Consider the following 23,295-nt stretch of genomic DNA (forward strand, 5'->3'; position numbering starts at 1 on the left):
GCCCTTTGTTTCCATCTCAAATCTTCCTTCTCTAAAAGCAAACCAACCTCTTTATGTAAATCTCTAATAGCATCCACATTATCTGCCCCTTCTCTATCATGTAATCTCTTTAAATGAGCAATTTTCACATCTATTAACCTTTCAACTTATGACCTCTTGGATCTGTTCCAGTTACCTAGCTTTTCACTGCACTGCCTCAAAGAAGCTTGTAATTTATCTTGATTAGAACCCCTCTCAGAACTACCCCTCCAAACTTCTGCTTTAACTCGACCACAATCCTCTTATTTTGACCAACAAGCCTCAAATATGAAAGGTTTGAATTTCCTTCCCATACCCCCCACCTTGTGAAACCAAAGAAACCAAAAGGGGTGTATGGTCAAAACATTTGGCCACCATTGTATCCACCAGTATTCTAACACCTTTTTCCTGCCATATCTTATTGATAAAAACCCTATCTAACCTATCCAAAAGGGGTGTACGGTCAAAACATTTGGCCACCATTGTATCCACCAGTATTCTAACACCTTTTTCCTGCCATATCTTATTGATAAAAACCCTATCTAACCTTTCCTTAGTGAAAGTCAAATCTGAATGCCTATTACTCCAAGCAAAAGGATTTCCACGACACCCCACATCTATCAAACTATTTTGATCCACAGTCACTGAAAACCTTCTCCTTTGCAATTCAGATCTATCTCTACCTCCCACCTTCTCAAAAGAGAATAAAATCTCATTAAAGTCCCCAAATAAACATTAGGGATAAGGACCTGGATTCAATCTATGTAACAAATCCCAATATCTTTTATTCTCAAGGAAAGTCTCCCTAACTGAAAATGATTTCTTGTGTAAAATCCCTTCTGATAAGGAAATCACTTTGATAGTCAAAAAAATTCCTTCTTCAAAGGCCTCTGGTCTTGATGGTTTTATTGGCCTTTTTTATAAAACCTTCTGGGAAATCATAAAACAGGACCTCATTGCAGTTGTTAAAAGCTTCTTTATCCATGGAAAACTTCTCAAAGAGCTTAACCATACAAATCTTGTCCTGATCCCCAAGGGTGACAATCCAAATGATGTGAATCAATTTAGACCTATTAGCCTATCCAATGTGTGGTATAAGATTATAGCAAAAATCCTTGCTAATAGGTTTAAATCTATCCTCCCTAATTTAATCTCTCCTTGTCAATCAGCCTTTATTCAGGGTCGGACCATCCAAGAAAACACCATCCTTGCATAAGAAATCTTTCACTTCATGAAAAAGAAGAAGAGTAGGATGGGTTCTATGGCCATTAAAATTGATATGGCTAAGGCTTTTAATTCCATGGAATGGTCCTTTCTAATAGTTGTTCTCCATCATGCTGGCTTCAAAAATCAATGGATCAATTGGATTAATGAATGTATCTCAACTATTTCCTACTCTATCATTGTCAATGGATCCCCTCATGCTTTTTTCAAACCATCTAGAGGCTTAAGACAAAGAGATCCCCTATCTCATTTTCTCTTTATCTTAGGGACTAAGTATTGTCTAGGCTTATAGTGGTGGAAGAAAATTTCAATCTTCTAAAAGGTATCAAACTGTCCAGGAATGGTCCTTCCATCTCTCATCTTTTGTTTGCAGATGATTTATTCTTCTTTGGCTCAGCTATACCTCAAACTGTCCAAGCATTTGAAGAATGCATTGATTTATACAATTCATGGTTTGGCCAAACCATAAATAAGAAAAAAAATCTTCTCTCCACTTTAGTAATGATATCTCATTGGACTCGATTAACATTGTCAAAAACTCTTTTTATTTTAGAGTTTCTCCTCCAAACTCCAGGTACCTGGGTCTTCCTCTGGGTGGAGCAGATAGGACAATATTTTTTAATGATCTCATTGGGAGAATTCAATCAAAAATACAAGGATGGAAAACCAAAATCCTATCTCAAGCTTCCAAAACTGTTTTGATTAGAGCTGTAGCTAGTTCAATTTCATCCCATGTAATGTCTTCAATGATGCTTCCAAAATTTATGGCAAAGAAGATTGATAGTCTTTTTAGAAGATTTTGGTGGGGTTATGAGGAATTTCAAAAGAAAAAAATTCACTCCTAAATCATGGCAATTTACATGTCTACCAAAATCCATGGGGGGCCTTGGTCTCAAACAGACTTACCTCTTTAATACTGCACTTGTATCCAAACTTGCCTGGTCATTTCTCAATGGTCCCACTAGCCTATGGAAAGAAGCCATCTCAAAGAAGTACCTTAACCATAACTGTTTCCTTGAGTTCATCCAAAGCCAACTAATTCTTTTTTCTGGAAAAATCTCTTAAATCAAAGAGATTTTATTAGGCAAAGTATATATTTCCATATCAACAATGGGGTTTCCACAAGAGTTTGGATTGACCCTTAGATTCCAACTCTACCATCACATATTCCCACCCCAAATCCAAATCTGTTAGTTGTTGATCATACCATGTTTGTTTCTGAACTGATCTTTGAAGAGCCAAGACATTGGAATATCCTACTTCTTAATACTTTTTTCAATGAAAATACCTCAAAGGAAATTCAAAAAATTCCTCTGGCAAATCACAATTTTCAATTTATTCCTGATAAAATTAAATGGACCCAGCACTCCTCAGGAGCTTTCTCTGTTAAATTGGCATATGCAGCGCTTGCCAATGAAAATGATCAACCTGTGTCCATAAATCAAGCCATTAATTGGAAGAATTTGTGGAAACTAAAAGTACAAGACAAACTCAAATTGCTCCTTTGGAAGTTTAGCCACAACCTCCTCCCAACAAAAGGTCTCATCAGTTCTGTTCTCCATCTGGAAGTAGACCATACTAAATGCCCCTTATGCAACACTGAATAAGAAAATCTCCATCATTTATTCTTCAACTGTATTTTTTCTAGAGTGACATGGAGACAATCAAGATGGCCTATCGATATATCTTCCTTTGCTATCCAACCAATGGATGTTTGGATTAATATTATTTTGAATCATTTGAAAAACTTTAACATTCCAGAAGAAGAACTCCAGCAATTCCAAAATTTTGTATCATAGCCATGGATAACCTTTGGCTCCATAGAAACAAGGTGGATCACAAGCAAGCTGAACCATCTATCCAGAGTTATGTGGACTCAGTTTCCAGAACATACACACAGCATTCCAAAGCTTGGGCAACAAAAAATATCCACATGGGAATTAATGAGGTAAGACAACCTGTTGGTAGTTATATTCTTACTTTTGATGTTGCTAATCGAAATTAAGGTTCCATAATAGCATCCATTTGCTGGAAAGACAATGGTGAAGTACTTTTTCCAATAGTGATCTGATTAGTAAGGTTAACTCAAACCTAGGCAAAGCAAGTGCAGCTCTCATGGCCGTTAAAGAAGCTGAAGACTAAAGTTGGAAAGAATTGTTGTGGAAGGAGACTCAAATGTAACAAATCAAGCAATATCAAACTCCTCTTATGTCCAAGAATGGATTTTTCCCATCATAAATGACATCAGACATCTTCTTAATTCATTCAAAGAATGGACAGTGAGAAAAATCCATCGATCCAAAAATTGATGTGCTCACAACCTAGCGCACTAGGCAGTGGCAACACAAGCCTTCGGAAATATTCCTCTAATCAAAATTCCAACATCCTTATTACAATTCCATAGTGACAAAGATCCACTTTTGTAATTAACTATGATGTACTGAACATTTTTTTTTTTTTTTTTATGTTTCTAATATATCTCTAGTAACTTGCAAGAAAAAAAAATGAAGTAAGTTCCTCTTAAAACAGACCCCTTCGGCTGGGTTAAGGGTGCAAATGGTCCAGTCTGGTCCGACGATGGACCGAAGTTTTTCTGAACCGGACCGAACCATCGGTTCGGTCAATTCGGCCTAATTTTTTTTCTTTTTTCTTTTTATATTTTTAAATAATTAATAAAAAAATTATTTAGAATACTGAATTAAATTAAGTGACTTATTAATATGGATTATGTAATAAATTTAATAAAAAAATATTTTATATGGCCAATGATAATAAATTAGATGAAAATTATATTATTAATTTATATAATTACTATATAATTTATATATTAGTTAATTCATAGAATATTAACAAATATTAATAACATATTTAAAATTTTATATTATTAATAGTGATAGGTTAGATGAAGATATATATATAAAATATTATTAATTTATAGAATATTAATAAGTATTAATAATATATTTAAAATTTTATATTATTAATTATATAATTATTATATAAAATATATAGTAAAAATATTTTTTTATTTTTATTTTTCATTCAGTTTGATTCGATTTAAAAAAATTTTAAATTGTAAATCCAGCCAAAATTTTTCGATCTACTAAAACGTGGATGAAGACCGACCGGTCTCAGCTCGAATTTATACGCTCACCAATTGAACCAAAAATCCAAACTTCAAAGCATATCTGCAGCTTTCTCGTTTCTTCCATTAGTTTAAATCACAGAGCTGGATACACATCCCTTGATGTTACTCACTCGTCGTTCTTGTGTTCTAGTCCTTGATTCGCTTAGATATCAATCGCACGCTTCGTATGCAGAAGAAGGCTTTTGCCCTTTAATGGGTATGGATCTATGGGCATTGATAGGGTGCTTTATCAAATAATGATAACACTGGCCATTAAATCATTCAAATTGTCCCCCGACTGGTTCGCTTTTTGTTTGCAAAAATTCCTGAAAGAAAAGGCTTTGCGACCGGGCAAGCGAGTTCATGCACTGTTGTTGACTACTGGGATTGACACGAACCTGTTGTCTTTGAATTCAAAGCTTGTTGGGATGTATGCAAGTTGTGGGGACTTGAGGTCGGCGAGGCTCGTGTTCGATAAAATTCAGAACCCAAATGTTTTCGCGTTTAACTGGATGGTATTGACTTCTGCATTTAGTGGGTACTATGAGGAGGCAGTTGGGTATTTTTGGTTGATGCAAGAGCTGGGAAATGCTGGCAATAAGTTCACGTTTTCAATTGTGTTGAAAGCGTGTGTTGGTTTGATGGATGTTGAGAAGGGCAAAGAAGTTCATGCTGTGGCAAAGAAAATGGGTTTTGAAAACGATGTATCAGTGGCAAATGCTTTGATTGATATGTATTGTAAATGTGAGAAAGTATGTTATGCTCGTCGACTATTTGATAGAATGGTCAATAGAGATGTTGCTTCTTGGACATCGATGATATGTGGGTACGGTGGCATAGGGAAGATTGACCAAGCGCTCCTGTTGTTTGAGCGGATGAAGTTGGAGGGATTGGAACCGAATGATTTCACTTGGAATGCAATGATAGCTGGTTATGCTCGGTCCGGAGATACCAAAGGAGCGTTCCTGCTTTTTTCTAGAATGATTAGAGAAGGTTTAGTTCCTGATTTGGTTACTTGGAATGCGTTGATTTCTGGTTTTGTGCAGAGCCAGCAAGGTGGTGAAGCATTCAAATTGTTCAGGTACATGTTTGTTTTGGGGATTAAACCCAATCATGTGACTGTGACGGGACTTCTCCCTGCATGTGGATTTACAGGTTCAACTCAAAGGGGGAGAGAAATTCATGGGTTGATCTACAGGATGGGGCTTGATGTTAATATCTTTGTTGCTACTGCTCTTGTTGACATGTACTCGAAATGTGGTCTTGTGAAGAATGCTCAAACTGTCTTTCACAGGATTCCTGATCGTGACAAGAATATCTTGTCGTGGAATGCCATGATTGGATGCTATGGGAAGCATGGAATGGTTGATTTGTCAATACATTTAATTGAGAGGATGCAAGAAGAAGGAATGCGGCCAAATGAAGTGACTTTTGTTTGCATTCTTTCTGCGTGCAGCCACAATGGGTTAGTCGAAGAAGGCTTGAAGATATTTAGGTCTATGAAAGAGAGTTTTGGGGTCAAGATTGGAAAAGAACATTATGCTTGTGTTGTTGATCTTCTGTGCCGTTCAGGAAGGATGGAAGAAGCATATGAGTTGGTGAAGGAGATGCCTATACTAGTCCCTGAGTCGATTATTGGAGCTTTCTTCAATGGTTGTAAAATCCACGGAAGAAGAGATCTAGCTAAAATGATGGCTGAGGATACTCTAGGGATGGACTTGAAGAAACCTGGAGGTTATGTGACGTTGTCAAATATTTACGCTGCTGATGGAGATTGGGAAGAGGTGGAGAATGTAAGGAAGGTGATGAAGAAAAAGAACATTCTTAAGAAGCCTGGATTTAGTTGGGTAGAAAAGATGAATGATTTTGTTGAGAGTAAAAACAAAGTGACGAAGTGAAAATGGAAGCAGGTGTGTGTTCTAAGCAAGTCTGTTCTTAGTGATTTCAGTTTAGATTTTGATGCTTCAGAATTATTTAATTTATAAAAGTGTATGAAATTTGGAATGGCTGAAATATTGAAGCGTCAAAGTCATCTAATGTGGGTAATTAATTTAAAATATTGAATGTTGAGAACTGCTTTCACACCATTCTCTTCTATGCCTTTAGCAGAGAAGGGGCAGTCATTTCACTCTATGCCATTAGCAATGGGAAAATAGGGATTGGCCTTAACTTTTTTTTCCCAATAATCAATAATCTTTGACAAAGATGGATGAGTTAATTTAATACCGTACCTTCTCTTTGCAGCTTTGATGATCTTCTGGATTTTATTTTTCTCTTACGTGCAGAAAAGGTCAAACAGAAGATAAAGATGATGGAGATTCTAAAGAGTCGGATGCTATTGGTTTTGGGGTTGAATAATGAGGTCAGTAGTTCCTAGCCTTTATTCTAAAGGTAATTTGTCTTTATCTTTCTCTTAAACAACTTTTCCACCCATCTACACATCGAATATGATTTTTTTGGGATAAACATAATAAGGAGTTCAGCTAGAAATAATCAACTAGGCTTCTCATTCTCACAGCATAACTCTTTTCCAAATTCAGAAATTGTTTTTTTCAAATATACTTACGCTTCATTCTAAACCTTATAAGAGCATCATGTTCTTTGCATAAATGGAGATAGAAGAAACTGCAGCATTCCAGAAGCGTCTATGCATTACAATGCTCCTTGTAAATTTTAAGGACTTTAGGCGCAAATTGTTCTGGGTCACCTGATTTGGCCCTATGTCATCGACAGAAGAAAGTGTTTTCATCTTGTAATGAGTTCCCCCCAAAAAAGAAACTGATGGAGAAGAAGAAAGAAACTTTACAATGTGTAATTCCAATTTAAATTACATCCCTTAGGTCAAATTGGAACCGAATTGCTGAGTTAAATAATGCGTTTGTTAACAACATCTGTCCTTTTTCTTTTCCGGCAAGAGTGGGTAACATTCGTCAATACCACAAAACAGGATATATTCATCTCTTTTTAGATCAAACCTCTGTACAGAAGACTTTAGTTCGCTGATTCAACTAAATAAAGTTGAGAAGCTATTTCTAGCAACCAATTTTCCCAGAAAGTATAACTTGTGACGTTTTGTATAATTCAATCTGTTTTCTCGAAGAAAATCATGGCCACTTCTTCAAATATCTCCTTTCTCTAGAAGAAAAGATCATTCATTAAAAAGAAAAAGCATTTTAGCATAGTGAGGTTGCAAAGATTTAGGCAAAAGATTAGAGATGGATTTGTTAGTGTAACGTAAATTTATTTGAATTTTGAAAAATCTTTAAATGGAAGAGCAAATATGACTTGGGCATAGAGCCTAGCCAGTATGAATGCACCTCACTTTTTTTGTGACTTAAAAGAAGATGCACGAAATTAAAGGCTTAAAGCTCCAATCTTGTAAAGAGATATTGACGATTTAAAAAAAAGTTGAGTCACATATACGACTTTCATCAAGTTAAGAAGAAAAAAAAGGTTTATTTTCCACTTGCATGCATTCCATTTTGGATCCAATGCTAACAACCATATATTCAACCCCATTTTGGAAAGGAAAGGAGGAAGACCCAAACCTGCCAAGGTGAAGAGGGGTTACTACTAACAATGATATTTCTTTTTGTAACTAATGAATTGACTGCAAACCAAACATATGAAAACAATGCAATCATGCTAGCTTAAGAAACATTTATTCTCAATTATCATCTCCAAACTCTCGAAAAAGAAGTTAGCTAGGCATCACCCCTTCTCGTATTTCAAAAAGAAACCCAATCCTCGTGACTCAAGTTATTGCTCTACGCTTGCCTTAGAGTATTGGGTTTCAGTTCCGGAGACAAATGGCATCCACTTTTCAACTTTAAAGGTTTTCCTTCGACTTGGAGTTGGAGTTTAACTACAACTCTGGGAGGTCATAGACATAGGGCCATAGCTCACTACGGAACCTCTTTGATTTACCAAAAGGCCCTTGTTCTTTCAATTTTCTTGGACCCATATCTCAGTTTACACTACACTTCGAGTCACAGAGTACAGAGCCAATCAACAAATATCTCTTTCGCTCGCTCGCGCTCTCTCTCTCTCTCTTCCGTTCTCCGTTTCATTTTTCAATTTTTTTGGGGGGGCCAACGTGTTGTTCCTCGTATCCTAATCCTTAATCTATTTGAATCTCACTATTTCTTGATCTGGGTATCCAATATTTCAACCTCAGAACATAGTTTTTGCCATCGAAAATCCTTTATTTTTCTCAGCTTTCACTCTGCAAATCCGCTGGCAGAGAAAAACCCATCTGGGTCTTGCTCTCTTTTAAGTTATACGGTTGCTTTAACAGATTCAAAGTAAGTAATGGGTTTCGCGTTGAAGATGCAAATAAGCTATTTTTCATATCTGGTTAGTATCTTTTCCTCTCTCGTCTCTATTTCTTGATTCTTTATTGTTCCATATATTGCTTTTATTCTTGGTGTTCTGAGCTTTGAGAGTTGCGACTCGTTGCATTCTATTTAATTTTTTTTTTAGTTCTCTCCAGTTTATACTTTGTTTCAGATCTTAGTTTTCTGTTTTTGGAGATTTCGCTTTGTTATAAAACCTTAATTCTGGTTCTTTGATCTTGAAGATGTCATAATTTCATGTAATCATTCTAACCTTGGCGTTAATCGAGGCTTTGTGCGGATGTTCCTTTTGTAAAGAGTTTAGTTTCAAAATTTCTATGTTGGTGCACTTTGATGTGTTAAAGTCAACAGATATAAAATCTTTCAATCTGTGGATATAGCAGAAGTTTTATTATTTTGTTCACTTTCTAATTGGCATCTGTAGAAGGCAAATCTTCTGTATTCTGTGGCTGGAATTTTTAAAATAAAAATACAGACGAGTTGAAAGTGATTAACAATATTGAATTTTTATCATTTCTGACCATAGAGAGAAAAAGCCTCTCCTGTAAGTACGAAGCACGCTGTTAAGGTTAGTCAAGCTCATCTTTTTGCGGATCACAGAAACAACTGCAAACGATGGTTTAAAAACTGGTTTCCAATTTTTTCTCTTGGAAACCAAATGGAGAGCAAAGGCTTTTTTTAATCAGATGCTATCTTTAGATGGTTAATTCGTATGCACTTCTAAGATGTTGAGAGGTGATGCCTCTGCCTCTTCTTCGTCTGTAGGATTCCTTTCATTTCCTTTGCAATCTCTGGCAAAGTAGCCATGGGCAAAGAAGCGAAGAATTTCTATCCTCTACAGCCATCCATCATTAGAATCTCAACCGCTTCCCTAGTACAATGTGTGCTGCAACTAGCTGTTACTAGTAAGGGCACATTATCCAGCCGTTTCATGTTATAACTAGTTGCCTCATGTTACCTTGCTTCCCATCTACACAAGGATATGGTGTTCCATGAATTCGTAACCTAAGGCTTCGTTTGGTTATACAAATGAGATGAGATGAAAGTTGAATAAAATATTGTCATAATATTATTTTTTAATATTATTTTTGTTTTGAGATTTGAAAAGGTTGAATTGTTTATTGTATTTTGTTTGGAAGTTTGGGAAAGTTGTAATGATTAGATGAGATTCCACAAACCAGCCCTAAGCCTCTACCCTAGTCTTATGAGGGGAGGAGGTGTTGGTGCTCAAAGAATCAGCACCATAGTTTTGTAATGTCACCCTTTAACCCTTGGATTGCTAAAGATAGTACTCCTTTATTCTTGTGAAAACTGATCTATTGCAAATGCCATGAAAGACAATATGTATTTATTTTGATGATGTCTAACTATATTAGTTATCAAAAAAAAAAAAGATGTCCGACTGTATTGCTTTTTTCTAGATATGAGGTGTCTGAATGTACCACAAGTCTGTTTTTATTGGGAAATAGTGTGTGATGAAAATATAAGAATTTTTTATTTCATTTGAGGGAAATCAAACTTCCTACTTGCCTTCATCCAATGGAGATCTTACTGCCAAGTCTATTAAATTAACCTTGCATTACTTATCAAGAAACAAGTAGTTTCACTTTTCATCCGTGAGTTCTTATTTCCCTCCATGCTTTATATAGGTTTCATACAACTTTATTCATCCTCATAGCAGCAATTGGCTATTAAAAAAACTTTTAACTTAAGATGAATAATAATTGTATTCACTGCTATTCATCCTAAGTTAACAATTGACTATTATAAATGAATACATTTGATAAGGATAGAAGACTTCCTGTAACAGACTCTTGGGTATCTAGAAGACAACTCTATTCATCCTAATAGCAACCTGGTAAGACATAACTACTAATGAGTGATGCTAGTGTGCTTTCTTTTTTGCATCTTTTAAACATCTTTAAATATTTTTTTTTTTTAAAAATACACCAATACACTAAAAGTCACTTCCTTAACCATTAAGCAAAAAAATAAATAAATAAATAAATAAATAAATAATCCTCAACCATTAAGCAAAAAAAAAAAAATTAAAACAAGAGCAGTCAAAATGAGGGGGCAAACTCATGGGGCATAATGGCATTTTCCAACTACTAATATCAACTAAACTCATAGTTTTTAAATAGGAATCTGTAGTTAGTAATGTTGTATTCGGAGTCTTGTTAGCAATGTCTGGAATGTTTTTACTTATTAAATCTACATAGCTAACAAAAAATCCTAATCCAGGATTACTAACAGAGACTCCTAACACAACAACTAATAATACCATAAGATAATGTAAACAATTGAACTGTAACATTTCCTCTCCCTCATGGAGCACCTTGTCCCCAAGATTGAAATCTACAGATTTATATTTATGTATTTCTAATTCCCCTCTTTAACAAAGACAAAAAATATACGAAATTGCAGAACTTCAATTTGAATTTCTTGACTGCTACCTTTTCAATTGAGACAACAGTCCTTCCAACTGATTTCGTCTCACATACAGGGCAATTGATGGCAGGAGTCTTTGGCTCTGGCTCCTCCTCTTTAACTTCCTTCGTCTTCTCTTTTACTTTCTCTTCTGTCTTTTCTTTCTCACTCTCTAACCCTTTGGCAACCTTACTTTCAATCTTCCCTTCATCCTTATCCTTCTCCCTCTTTGATGGGGGTCACATCAGGTGTTTCCTCTGCGAACGTGCCTTGATGCTCGAAGAATTGTTTGGCACAACAATCCCAATTTGTTGGATCCACTCTGCATTGAAGCATTGAAAACCCAGCTTAATGTTTGCCTGAGTGAACAAGCAATGCCGCCCTTGATTGCCTCTACCGGCATGGGTGATTAGTAGCTTCCTCGGATTTTCTATTGATTTCCTGAATTGTATAGATCAATTTCAATTTCGTAAACCATCATCTGTTGTTTGCCAGCTCGATTCCTCATGCCTAGGCCTTAATACCAAATGACAGGAGCGTGAGAAAAATATAAGGATTGTTGATTTCATTTGAGGGAAATCAAACCTCCAATAAGTTAACAATTTACTGTTAACAAGAAATTTCCCTTTTCATCCGTGAGAAATTTCCAGACGACTTATATAGGCTTCGAGTACCAGAGATTAAAGAAAAATGTTGTGATTAATAGACTACTTCTAAAAGCTCCTGAAGATAACTTTTTCATCTTACTAGCAACATGGTAAGAAATAATTACTAAAATTTACTCACCAGATCCTTAATGAAGTCCTAATCCAACATCAATAACAGAAGCTCCTGACCAAGTACAACTATTAATAACTTAATAGACTGTGAACCCAGTAGAACTGTAATGTAGTGTGTCTATGCTAGTTGCTATTTAGTCCGTTGTGGTATCACTGGAAGCTTCTATTATATTGATTGATTTAGACTATGTAATAACTTAGATTATATTGACTCGTCTATATTTGTTTTCTGTCTAGCAGAAATCTTCTTTATTTGTATGAGTTATTCTTTTGTGGAGCTTTGAGACTATGGGTAGGGGTAGAGGAAAGGGGAAGAAGTTAACTGCTACCAATCATGACGATCCTGGAAGTGGCGAGGAAGAGAAAATTCCCACACAGAAAAGAAGAGGGCGACCACAGAAACCACTGAAGGATGAAATTGATGAAGAAGAAATTGAAAAGATAGAAGAGGAAGACAGTGAGAATGCAAAATCTGGTACTCCCAGGAAAGAGCTGAAGAGTCCTGTTACAGAAAATGGAAAGAAGAGAAAGCGAAACTCACAGGTAAAAGAGAAACCAGATTCTGTAGAGGAGGAAAATTGTAATGGAAACCGATTAAGCACTGATGATTCGACCAAGTCTAATGGATTTCGGCATAATGGAAGTAGACGAAAAAGCAAGCCTCGGCGTGCTGCCGAAGCAGGTGTTGAGTGCAAGTGAGATTATGGCTTTGCCTTTTTATCCCAATGGTTCTCCCACTTCACAATACTGGATTGTGCAGGAAGTGTGACCTAGAGAACCTCAAGTTTCATAATGCTTTGATTTTTGTTCCTTATCAATTTAGGTAGTTCTTTATCATCCGTTTTTAATTTAAATTGTGAGATTTGGAATTTATTCTACCGGTTGTAATTTCCCATAATGCTATTATATTTTTATGGTTGCATTATCTGTTTTTGTATTATATAAATTTGCATGGCATGCTTAATCTGTTTCCATTTTCTTTTACCAATGATATTTACTTCGGCTACATCCAGTAAAATAAGCAGATCTCCACCCCCTTTCTTCTCAAAATCCTTTAGCAAATGCACGAAGGTTGGGTGGAGAGAGTTAATGGCATGTCACAGATGATTGTCGTCTTATTCTTCTTGAGTTGCTGGGGAAGTGATTAAGTGTTTTGGTAACTTAAGTTTCTCAGTAACATGTGTTCTGAAGTATATAGTTGGAGATTAAAAGAAAAATTGGCGGATAATCTCCATGCTAAGCACTTCAATGCACTGCTTGAATAGTTGGAGACAAGTGTAGCATGGAAGAGGAGATGGGTGACATGTTGATGATCAACATTCAACTATGTTTGAGTACCTTATTTAGATACCTGGGACTAGTATTATATTTTTTAAAAATAAAATATATAAAGAATCTTGAAATTAGTATTTTGTAAATATTACCTAGAATTTCATATTGTTATTGAAGCTTTTTAAATAGAGAAATGATATTTGGTGCAAGCTTCCTCTCTTTTAAAAACAATAGTGAGAAAATCAGGAATCCCAAAAATAAAATAAAAAAAATCATTTTTTTAATAATAAACTATTTTTTTTTTTAAAAGTGTGCCAAGTTTAAACTCTCTAAAATTATATCTAACATTACTCTTCTAGTGAGTGTTGACTCCTATCACACACGTGAGGGTATTGTGAACGGGTTGAGTTGGGTTATTATGTGAACAAAAGGAGGTTGTCCTACAGTTCGTACCTTGCAATTTGCAAAGAACTTGGGCTGGGTTGGTATAATGCATTAATTCCTCCCTCTCTTTCTCCAACTATGTTAATCTTCAAGCCCAGAAATAATATGGACAACCAAATTTGAAAATCAGGTCAAAGACGGGGCTGTGGGCTCTTGAATCTTGATCCATAGGCATTTGCATGTGTGCAGAATGCCTATTGTGTAGTGTTGAAAACGTGCACTTTGTTGAAACGAGACTTCCACGTCCATTCTTTCTCCTTTTAATAGTCACTTTGAATGCAAAGAGGTGTTAAGTCACATGATGATATAGTTCTATGAAAATAAATTTATAAATAGATTATATGATACATTAAATTTATCTTATACTAAAAAAAAAAATTTACAATCTAATCATGTATTATATCAATCCATGTTAATCTATAAATTTATTTTTATGAAATTTTTTTGTGACGAACATTTCTTTTGATATCACTACAATAAATTTGTCTATTTCCCACGAGTTCTTCTGCCAAGACTTACCTTGATGGCAAATAATTAGTTGATGACACGAACCATTTCCATGGAAAAAAAAATAAAAAATGTTTTCTTTGACGAGATCACATCTAAGGAGCATAAATTCATCAGTAAAATAACTTTTTCCGGCTACTTTTCATCGTCGCAAATAAGTCCGCTGGTTAAAACTATGATATCACGAGTCATGCCATATCCTCGATTAGGGTTCGTTGAGGAGCTTATTGCATGTAATTGTTAATCCTATTACTCAGTTTTATGCTCTGATTTCTTTTTTATATGACTAATGTTTTGATTAATCGTTAGAAAATGAAGGAACGAGAAGAGAATGTTGGAGTTAAGGTATATGGATGATTATGCCAGTAAAAATGTAGTGCTTTATATTTGTAAAAATCTTGTAGAAGATGTTTTTGAGGACTTGATTTTGTCATATATTATGCTGATATATTACTCTCTCTCTCTCTCTCTCTCTCTCTCTCTATGTGAAGTTTATCTTGGAATTATGTGGAAATGAAAAATTAACCTAAAATGAGGAATTCGAAATAGGTACTAAAAACATTCTTGCTTGGTAGAATGAATGTGTAGTTTCAAGACTTGGAATGGATTTGCAGTGTTGAGGGGACTGTGAAAACACCGAAAGGCAATACAATTGTTATTTTGAAAGGCTGTAACATCACAGATGGAATTGATCCCTGCAAAATCTATAGAATTTAAATGAATTGATGGATTTTTTTAATGTCTTGGTTGGGCTTTTGTTGCAATGGTGTATGTTCTTGGAGGCACAATTATCTGTATCTAACATGTGTTTTCTCTCTCCCACAAAATATTTCTAAAATTATGCTTGAGGCTACAAATATTATTGCGAGTGTTTCAAACCCAATGTGTTGTGCTCTGAAAACTGTAAATGCATGGACTGCAAAAATTTGTTCAAGGTCAAGGCATGACCAATCGATAGTATTAATTAGCTTGTAAGAACCTGCTTTTATAGTATTAGGACACACAGACACACTTCATCCAATATTAATATAGAATGATCATTTTTTATATCATGTGCTTCTTGATTTAATCGATCAAAATATCATGGACAACGAATTATATATATATATATATATAGTAATTTTAAACAGTTGGAATTTCAGGTAAAACATAACATTTTTTAAAACATAACATTAAAAGCTTAAGTATCATCATTAATTAAAACACGACTAAAACAAAAATTCTTTTGACTAAAAAACTAATGAATAATATCTTATAGCAATTCTTTGAAGGCAAGGGATAAGCAGGTTAAGCTACATTTTGAATTAAATTTTACAACCAAATTATGTTACAGTATGGATGCACATTAAGTTTCCCAAATTATGTATATAATCGATGTCATGAAGGCAAGGGGATATAGTAAGAACATCGTGCCGTATAATATTTGAGCAAATTCTGCAGCTCAACATGAACATAAATACAGTAAAACCAAATCGAGAGATCTAAGCCATTAGCCACTACAGATGTGAATACTAGCCCTCAAGGGAAAATTTAAAAAATAGAGATGCTTTAGCCGATCTCAACAATCCCTAGAGAGAACCTCTAACTTCCTTTTAAAAAAACATGGATCGAGATTAAATTCATGAAATATTATTAATTTAGAAAGAAGAGGAAAGAATGAATTAGAAAAAAATTACTATGCTATCCAATAGTTATCGCTTCAAAAATTACTGTCCGATTGTGAGACGTTTGGATTCGCAGCTCATCTCAACTCATCTCACTACTATTTATTACTATTCAGCAACTTTAATTCACAAATCTCATTACTATTCACAACTCATTTCATTACTATTCACAATCTATCTCAACTCATCTCAAATCATCTTAAGTCATCTTCAAATCCAAACGTCTAGAAACCGGTCCCTTAACAGACTCTTGGGTATCTAGAAGACAACTCTGATAGCAACCTATTAAGACATAACTACTAATATCAACTAAACTCAAAATTTTTAAATAGGAATCTGTAGTTAGTAATTATATATAATGTTGTATTTGGAGTCTTGTTAGCAATGTCTGCAATGTTTTTGCTTATTAAATCTACATAGCAAACAAAAAGTCCTAATCCAAGATTACTGACAGAGACTCTTAACAAATAGAGAAATTATATTTACAATTTTAGGGTCTGTACGTAGGTCTCAATTCTTTAATAGTAGATTCAACTTTTTTGTCAAAGAGAATGTGTAAAATTTGTACATCTAAAATTGTATCTAATATTACTCTTCTAAATATTATTGAGTGTTGTGAAGAAAATATGTGAACAAGATGAGGTTGGGTTAGTATAATGCATTAATTCTTCCCTCTCTTTCTCCAAGTATGTAAATTTTCAAGCCCAGAAATAATATGAACAACCAAATTTGAAAATCGATCTGGTCAAAATCGTTTTTAGTCCATAAGCATTCTGAACACATGTAGAACTTATTTACAACCTTTCGAACAAGTTTCCTGCCAGCCCAAGCTACATGGCCCAGTACTTGATCTTTAGCTATTCCGATTGATGGAATTTCTTTTCTGAGATTTTTCTTCTTCTAATATTTTTACTTTCTAATTACAAGTCAAGTTCTCAATTTTCAAAAAATTAATATTTGAATTTCAAAAAATTTGCAATTAGGTACTTCAGTCAAGTGACATTACTAGTCACATTAGTATCCCATGTGTCAACTTTCAATTGGCTGGCGTGAATATTGATGTCGTGTCAACCAATCAAAGTCTGACACATGGTTTTTCCTTAGTTTTCTAATTGTAAATTTTTTAAAATTCAGATATCAATTTAATAATATTTTATTTTATTTTCAATAAAATACCTATCCTATCTTATGTGATGTCGGTGGTTGGGTGCACCGCTTGATTACACAATGGGGACAGATGATTTCTTGCACAGATTTGTATGTACATGATTTCTATATCTACGAAACTTCCTATTTACAGAAATAGCAACGGCATATATAGGCAAAACTAAGAGAAACTATATATAGAATGCCAAAATTTTCCTATTTTTGCCCAGAATAGATCATATGCATTGAATTAGCCATGCTACATCGTTTTAGACAAAGACGGTGGAAATCCCACTTATAAGAACATTTTCATTGGTTTGATTAAATACATCTTTAAAATTTAGTTAATATTATATTTTTTTACATTTGTCCATTCTATTTAAATTCAATCTCCATATTGGATTAGCCATTCACTTTCTATATAATAATAAAATATTATTAAATTAATAGTTTTTTTATTTAATTTATTTGTATCACATTTTATAATTCTACAAATTTAATATTAAAAAAATCATATTTTCAAAAATCATTTAATACTAATTATTAAAAAATTGAGATTAAACTTATCTAAATTTCTATTTAAATTTCTTATTCACTAACTAAATATCTAGTAACATATTCATTTCAAATATCAATGTCAATAAAAAAATATGCACCTACATAAACACTTACAAATATTTTGAATAAAAAATTAATATTTTAATATTTAGTGAATCATTATAATAAAAATCTGAATTATTTTAAAGATGTCAAATTTAATATAAATTTTTTTTAATATAAAGTATATAAATTTTAATCATCTTTTTAACTTTGATAAAGCTAAGATGCTCTAATAAAATATGAACTTTCACTATTGTCATTCATAAATCATATTGGAAAAGTTAGACTAGACGGTGGTGGCACATTAGTCACGACGACTTTATAACTCATCAGCATTTGTCTTTACGAAAAAGAAAAAGAAAATACAGAGAGCTTTCTGTCCGTTGATTTGAACTTGTAAATAATAACGCTGTCTAATCGGTTCTTATGCGCATTGGGATATGTGAGTTCGATTATTTTAATAGTTATGTCGTGTACGAATTTTAATTATATTTTTTAAAACGTGGATCTCATTTTTAAATTTTTGTTTTTTAACATTTTTTCTTAGATATATATATATATATCTATTTTTAAACAGTTTGTGTGGGATTTATGAATTTGAGATTTGTGTATATCATTTTTTTTTTATTTTAAGTAGTATAATCGAGTGTTAAAAGGACTATTTCTGAAACGAAACTTTAAATGCATTCTTCTCCTTTTATATAGTCTCAGTATTATAAGTTTTATAAAATTTTATATAAAATATAATAAATAATTTAATTTTTAACTATTTAAAAATAATAATAATATTTTATTTAACCTAATTTTCATCTCAATCCATTATCCCAAACATAACTTAAATTGTCACTTAGAATGCAAAGAGGTATTATGTATCATGTAAATTTAATAAAAATAAATTTATAAATTGTTGATACAATGTGTTAAATTTAAAAATAAATTTCTAATATATTATGATAGTTTATAAATTTATTTTTATATAAAAAAACATCGCCAATCTAACATTTCTTTTAATGTAATATCGATGTTACTCTTTTTAAATAAAATTTTAATTTTGGATGACAGCTCGAAGGGTAAAAATATAATATTATAAAATTAAGACAACTTGAAATATTAGGTAGTCAGGCATAAGATACTTTGGTATGGATGTGACAAGTCGTCATCATGTGGCCCATATTATGAATTTTAAGTTTTGTCGTATCATTGAAGACAATGCAGAACATTCACGTTGGGGATAAGATATCATAAATATGGCACATGGCTTGTATTCCCAACAAGGGATCCATATATATTCCAGTGGTCATGATTTATAATAATGTAGTCTTCTTCCTACCTACGTACGTCGATCGATCGGGCCGCCCGAGGCGCATTCATCATTCTCTTTGAATATATTATATATAACTGTTTGCTGGAACTTTTTATTTTATTTTTTTCCTCTAATTGAATATATTATCTTATCAAGAAATAATATAATATATGGAACAATATGGCAAGAACGGCTAGCGGGTCCACACGTGTTTTATGCTATCTTTTTTCGAGTCTTTTCTAATCATTATGGCTTTTTTTTCAAAAGCTAGCTCAGGGGAATGGATCTTACCTGATCTACATGTGTTTTTTTACCAACGAAATCTGGGTTGTTGCGTGATATTCTTGGGGACGGGAAAAAGATTATTAATTAATCTTCAAGTCTTGAGGCTGTAAAGGGTCAAATTTAGACAACTTGTTAGCTATTTTTCTGATCATGTAAGAGACATTAATTAATAATGTCCACGCGTGCTTCTCATGTCAAGCTTAATTGGCCTGATCTGGTGATCCAAACATCTGGTTTTTCTGAGATCTTATAACGTCTAGTTACTACGTACGTTTATCCAACAGACTTCAAATGATTCCATTAGTTTGAATCCGTGATAATTGAGTTTTCTACTTTGAAATATCGATGTTGTTGTAGCCACTTACAACTGGAGCATTGTTCGATTGTACGTGAGGGATCTAGCAAGTTGGTTTGTGCGTGCGTGCATGCACAGATATAATATATATATATATATATATATATATATATATGTATATCGAGATAATTTACGTAGAAGTTCATTAAATCGATGATCTTGTTCATTGATGGATAAAACTTAAAATACAGCTTGTAAATGTAAATAATTGGATGGTCATTGAATTTAATTATAGTGATCAACTTCATTATATAATAATTGGATGGAACTATCAGACAAGAAAAATAATTTGTACAAATTCTAAATAGATAAGTTTTTGTAAAAAAGTAGATCTCATCTTAAAAATATATAAAAAATTATTTTTTATTAATAAGATCTATTATTTTATAAAAAACTTATATAAAATTTATCTATTTAAAATTTATACAAAGCATTACTCATCATATAAGAATAATGTTATATACAGTCATGAAATACGTAACTATTGTATAGTCATTTTAAAAAAATAAAATTTACACATAAAAAATTAATTTTTTTCGTATAAATCTTATATTTTTCTATTTATTTAAATAATTATATAATATTTACACATTTACTATTATAAACATCATTTCTCGGCTGAAAACATGATCTCCATTTTTTTGTTGGCTTGTGTTGTGATTGATGGATGTATGGTGTCGAGGGCAGTGCATAATTTAGTGCTAGTGCGGAAGATCGATGCAGCCGAACTGAACTTTTGTCTGGCTGAGATCGACCCATAGCTGTAGGTATATTACAGGAGGATAATGATAGCTTACAATTAATTATTCAGTTATTTTTTTTTATTTGAATTTGGATTGAAAATATGAAAAAAATGACATTTTATATAATTTAAAAATAAAAAAATTTAATCAATTAATATAATTAAAAAAATTTTATTTTTATAAAATTTGATTTCTTTAATTTTATATAAAATTAAATTATATGATTATATTAATTGATTGAATTTATTTTATTTTAAATTAGATAAAAAATTTATATTCTAAAATTTTTAATACCGACTGCAAAACAAAAAATAGCTATAATAAAGCAGTAATAAAAATAAATGTAAATTAAGTATCATTAAAAACTTCAAAAAAGCATGTGATATACATTATATATTAATATTAGTAAATAGTTGAAGTATTGTTATTGGTTTACAAGTTTAAAGCACATTTTTGGATACATAAAATAATAAAATTGTTTTATTATATATTAGTATTACTAATCATCATCTATCGTCGTCTCTACTCATCACTTATTATTTTTATTTTTTTATTCTTTCAAGTTAATTTATCATCATCTATACACCATATATATAACATTTAGTAAGAAAAAAAATTAAAAAATTATGTATAATAAAAGTTGTGAGGATGAAGAATAGAGGTGAACAAAAAGTCCCACAGGATAAACAGTATCGGTCAATCTAGTCGGAATAAACGGCTATTTTTAAATCAATTTCAAGTCGGGTAATTGAGTATCGGCTAATCGAGTAAACGTTAGTGTGCTGAGATTAGGTCGGATTAGAACAATGAATTTCGAGTCGGGTGAACAGTCCTGATGAAGAGTATGATTTTTTATTATATATAATAGCAAAACCAATAGGTTCAACTATGTCAATTTTTACGGCTTTAATTTTCAAGTAGCAAAATAAGATTTAGATCTGATTTTTTTTATCTTATTTTATGTTACTTAATTATTATAATTGTTTTACAAATAATTTACCTTTTTCTTTATTATTGATCTATCATCATCGAATGGCCGCTGGCTTCGAATATTGCATGCATGCATAATTTTTTATTTTTTGTCAACCATTTTTGTATTTTTTTAAACTAATTTAAAAAAAATATTTACAGTATTATTAAAAAACTATTTTTTTACTCATTAAGTAAAAATAAAATAAAATTATCAGCTTCCGATTAACCGGATCCAACTGTCGGTGAGAGTAACTTTTTCCTTTTTTCTTCTTACTCCGTCAGGACTTCGAATATTGCATGCATGCTTACTAAAAGACAATTTATATAAAAATTTTAAACAAGTTCCATTTCCGTACGTCGAATCTACAGTGTATATATTATACAAAATTATTTTCTCTTCCACTTTAAACAAAATTTCATGATGAGTTTTTTAGATCACCATACGTACGTGGCGGCCTAATGCTACAATTTTTTTTTTTTTTTTTTTTTTTTTTTTATGCATGAAAGATGATCCGGTGCTTAATTGATTCTCTATGTAAACAATCAAGTATTATCAATTGAGAGAGAGCAATCATTCTTACACAATATATTTTATAATTTATTCTACAATAAATTTTTTAAAATAAATTTTTTTTTATAAGAATGGAGTTACTATACCGTCTCATTCTTATTCTTGGTTTTTTTTTTCCATTTTTTTAATACATTTAAATATTTTTTAAAATAAAAAAATACACCAATATACTTAAAATCACTAAATAAATAAAAAAATTTACCAAGCGGTCAAATGAAGCTGTACAAATGGAAGGGTAAAATAATATTTTCCTTTTTATGAAAAGATTTTATTCTTATAAGAGTAATGCTAGATACAAGTCCTAAATAGACAAATCTCATACAAACCTTTTATAAAACAATGAGTCTCATTAATAAAAAATAATTTTTTTTACACTTTTTTAAGGTGAGGTCCATTTTTTTACAAAGTCTTGTATGAAATTTGTCTATTTGAAACTTGTACAAATCATTTCTCTTCTTATAAGATATCGAATTGGAAATTGGAAATATTAATTTGAATATATATATATACACACATCGTTAATTTTCCGAACATTAAAATATATCGTTGTTGAATCTTCTATTATAATGGACATACCTACATTTATGAAATTAAGGGTGATAATATATAACATAATTTATAAACTCGACAAAATCAAAATACGAAAAAAATATCTTTAAGTTTGATATAAATTGATTTGGATGAAAATAGTTAATTAAATTTCGGACCCTGATTAATTAGGCAGTGAACAAAGCTCTGTTAATTGCACAACTTAAAGCTCTCGTTTGAATTTAAAATTTTTCTTAATTCATTTCATTTCATCATATTATTATAATTTTTTAAAATTTTTACATAAAATATAATAAACAATTTATTTTTTTAAATTTTAAAATAATTTTTTTAAATTTTTATATAAAATATAATAAATAAGTTTATTTTTATTTTATTATTTATAAATCATCTCAATTCAACTCATCTATAAATATAAGAATAAATATAGATAGAAACCACTATTGAGAGCATCCATTTTGCATACATGATGTGGCATCATATAGACTGCACATCTTTCCAAATAAGTATTGAGAACAATCAATTAAAAGTAGTCACACAATGAATGTAAAAATATACACTGCTATAATGACTTCTCTCTAATATTACTCTAAATACAAAACCACTCCTAAAAATTCGCGTGATGATTCATTCCACTGATCACTTCCATCGAGAGAGAGTTGTCGGCCGTCCTCATGTCAAAAAAGAAAAACAATAAAAAACCAAGACAAAATTAGCTGATGGGCTCACATGGGTTCAATGTTATTATATTATGAACGATGTAAATGCAAAGTAGGGAGTAAAAAGTCATTATTCCTGTAATAATAATGATGATCTTACGTATTTTATATCACAACTTGTTCAGTACTGTATACAAATAGATTTTGAAATAAAAAAAAAGAAGAAAATCCTAATTGGCAACTTGCCTAACTAGCTCCTCTATAAAAAGCCGAGTTAGTACATTCACAATCA

At 32.1% G+C, this 23,295-nt stretch overlaps 2 protein-coding genes across 6 annotated transcripts; both read left to right on the top strand.

Moving 5' to 3' along the window:
* The first annotated feature begins 4,363 nt into the window (after positions 1-4,363).
* LOC109001717 (pentatricopeptide repeat-containing protein At5g59600-like) lies at positions 4,364-7,624 on the top strand. 5 transcript variants are annotated; one of them, XR_004798363.1, is made up of 3 exons: positions 4,364-6,279; positions 6,655-6,760; positions 6,985-7,622. XR_004798363.1 is itself a non-coding variant. In XM_018979126.2 (2 exons), the coding sequence occupies exon 1, from the start codon at positions 4,597-4,599 to the stop codon at positions 6,265-6,267; it is 1,671 nt and encodes a 556-aa protein (XP_018834671.1). In that variant the 5' UTR covers positions 4,364-4,596; the 3' UTR covers positions 6,268-6,279; positions 6,660-7,624. The 5 variants fall into 5 exon arrangements, 2 of the variants coding, with proteins under 2 accessions (XP_018834671.1, XP_018834669.1); XR_001997911.2 differs by having other exon boundaries at positions 6,655-6,731; XR_001997912.2 differs by having other exon boundaries at positions 6,655-6,731; positions 6,989-7,622.
* A 629-nt stretch (positions 7,625-8,253) lies between these two features.
* On the top strand, positions 8,254-12,855 carry LOC109001719. Its single transcript, XM_018979127.2, has 2 exons — positions 8,254-8,725; positions 12,174-12,855. Exon 2 carries the CDS (start codon positions 12,222-12,224, stop codon positions 12,630-12,632), a length of 411 nt encoding a protein of 136 aa, XP_018834672.1. The 5' UTR covers positions 8,254-8,725; positions 12,174-12,221; the 3' UTR covers positions 12,633-12,855.
* The last annotated feature ends 10,440 nt before the right edge of the window (positions 12,856-23,295 follow it).

The sequence above is a fragment of the Juglans regia genome, chromosome 14 (genome assembly GCF_001411555.2).
Source record: "Juglans regia cultivar Chandler chromosome 14, Walnut 2.0, whole genome shotgun sequence".
NCBI lineage: Eukaryota > Viridiplantae > Streptophyta > Magnoliopsida > Fagales > Juglandaceae > Juglans > Juglans regia.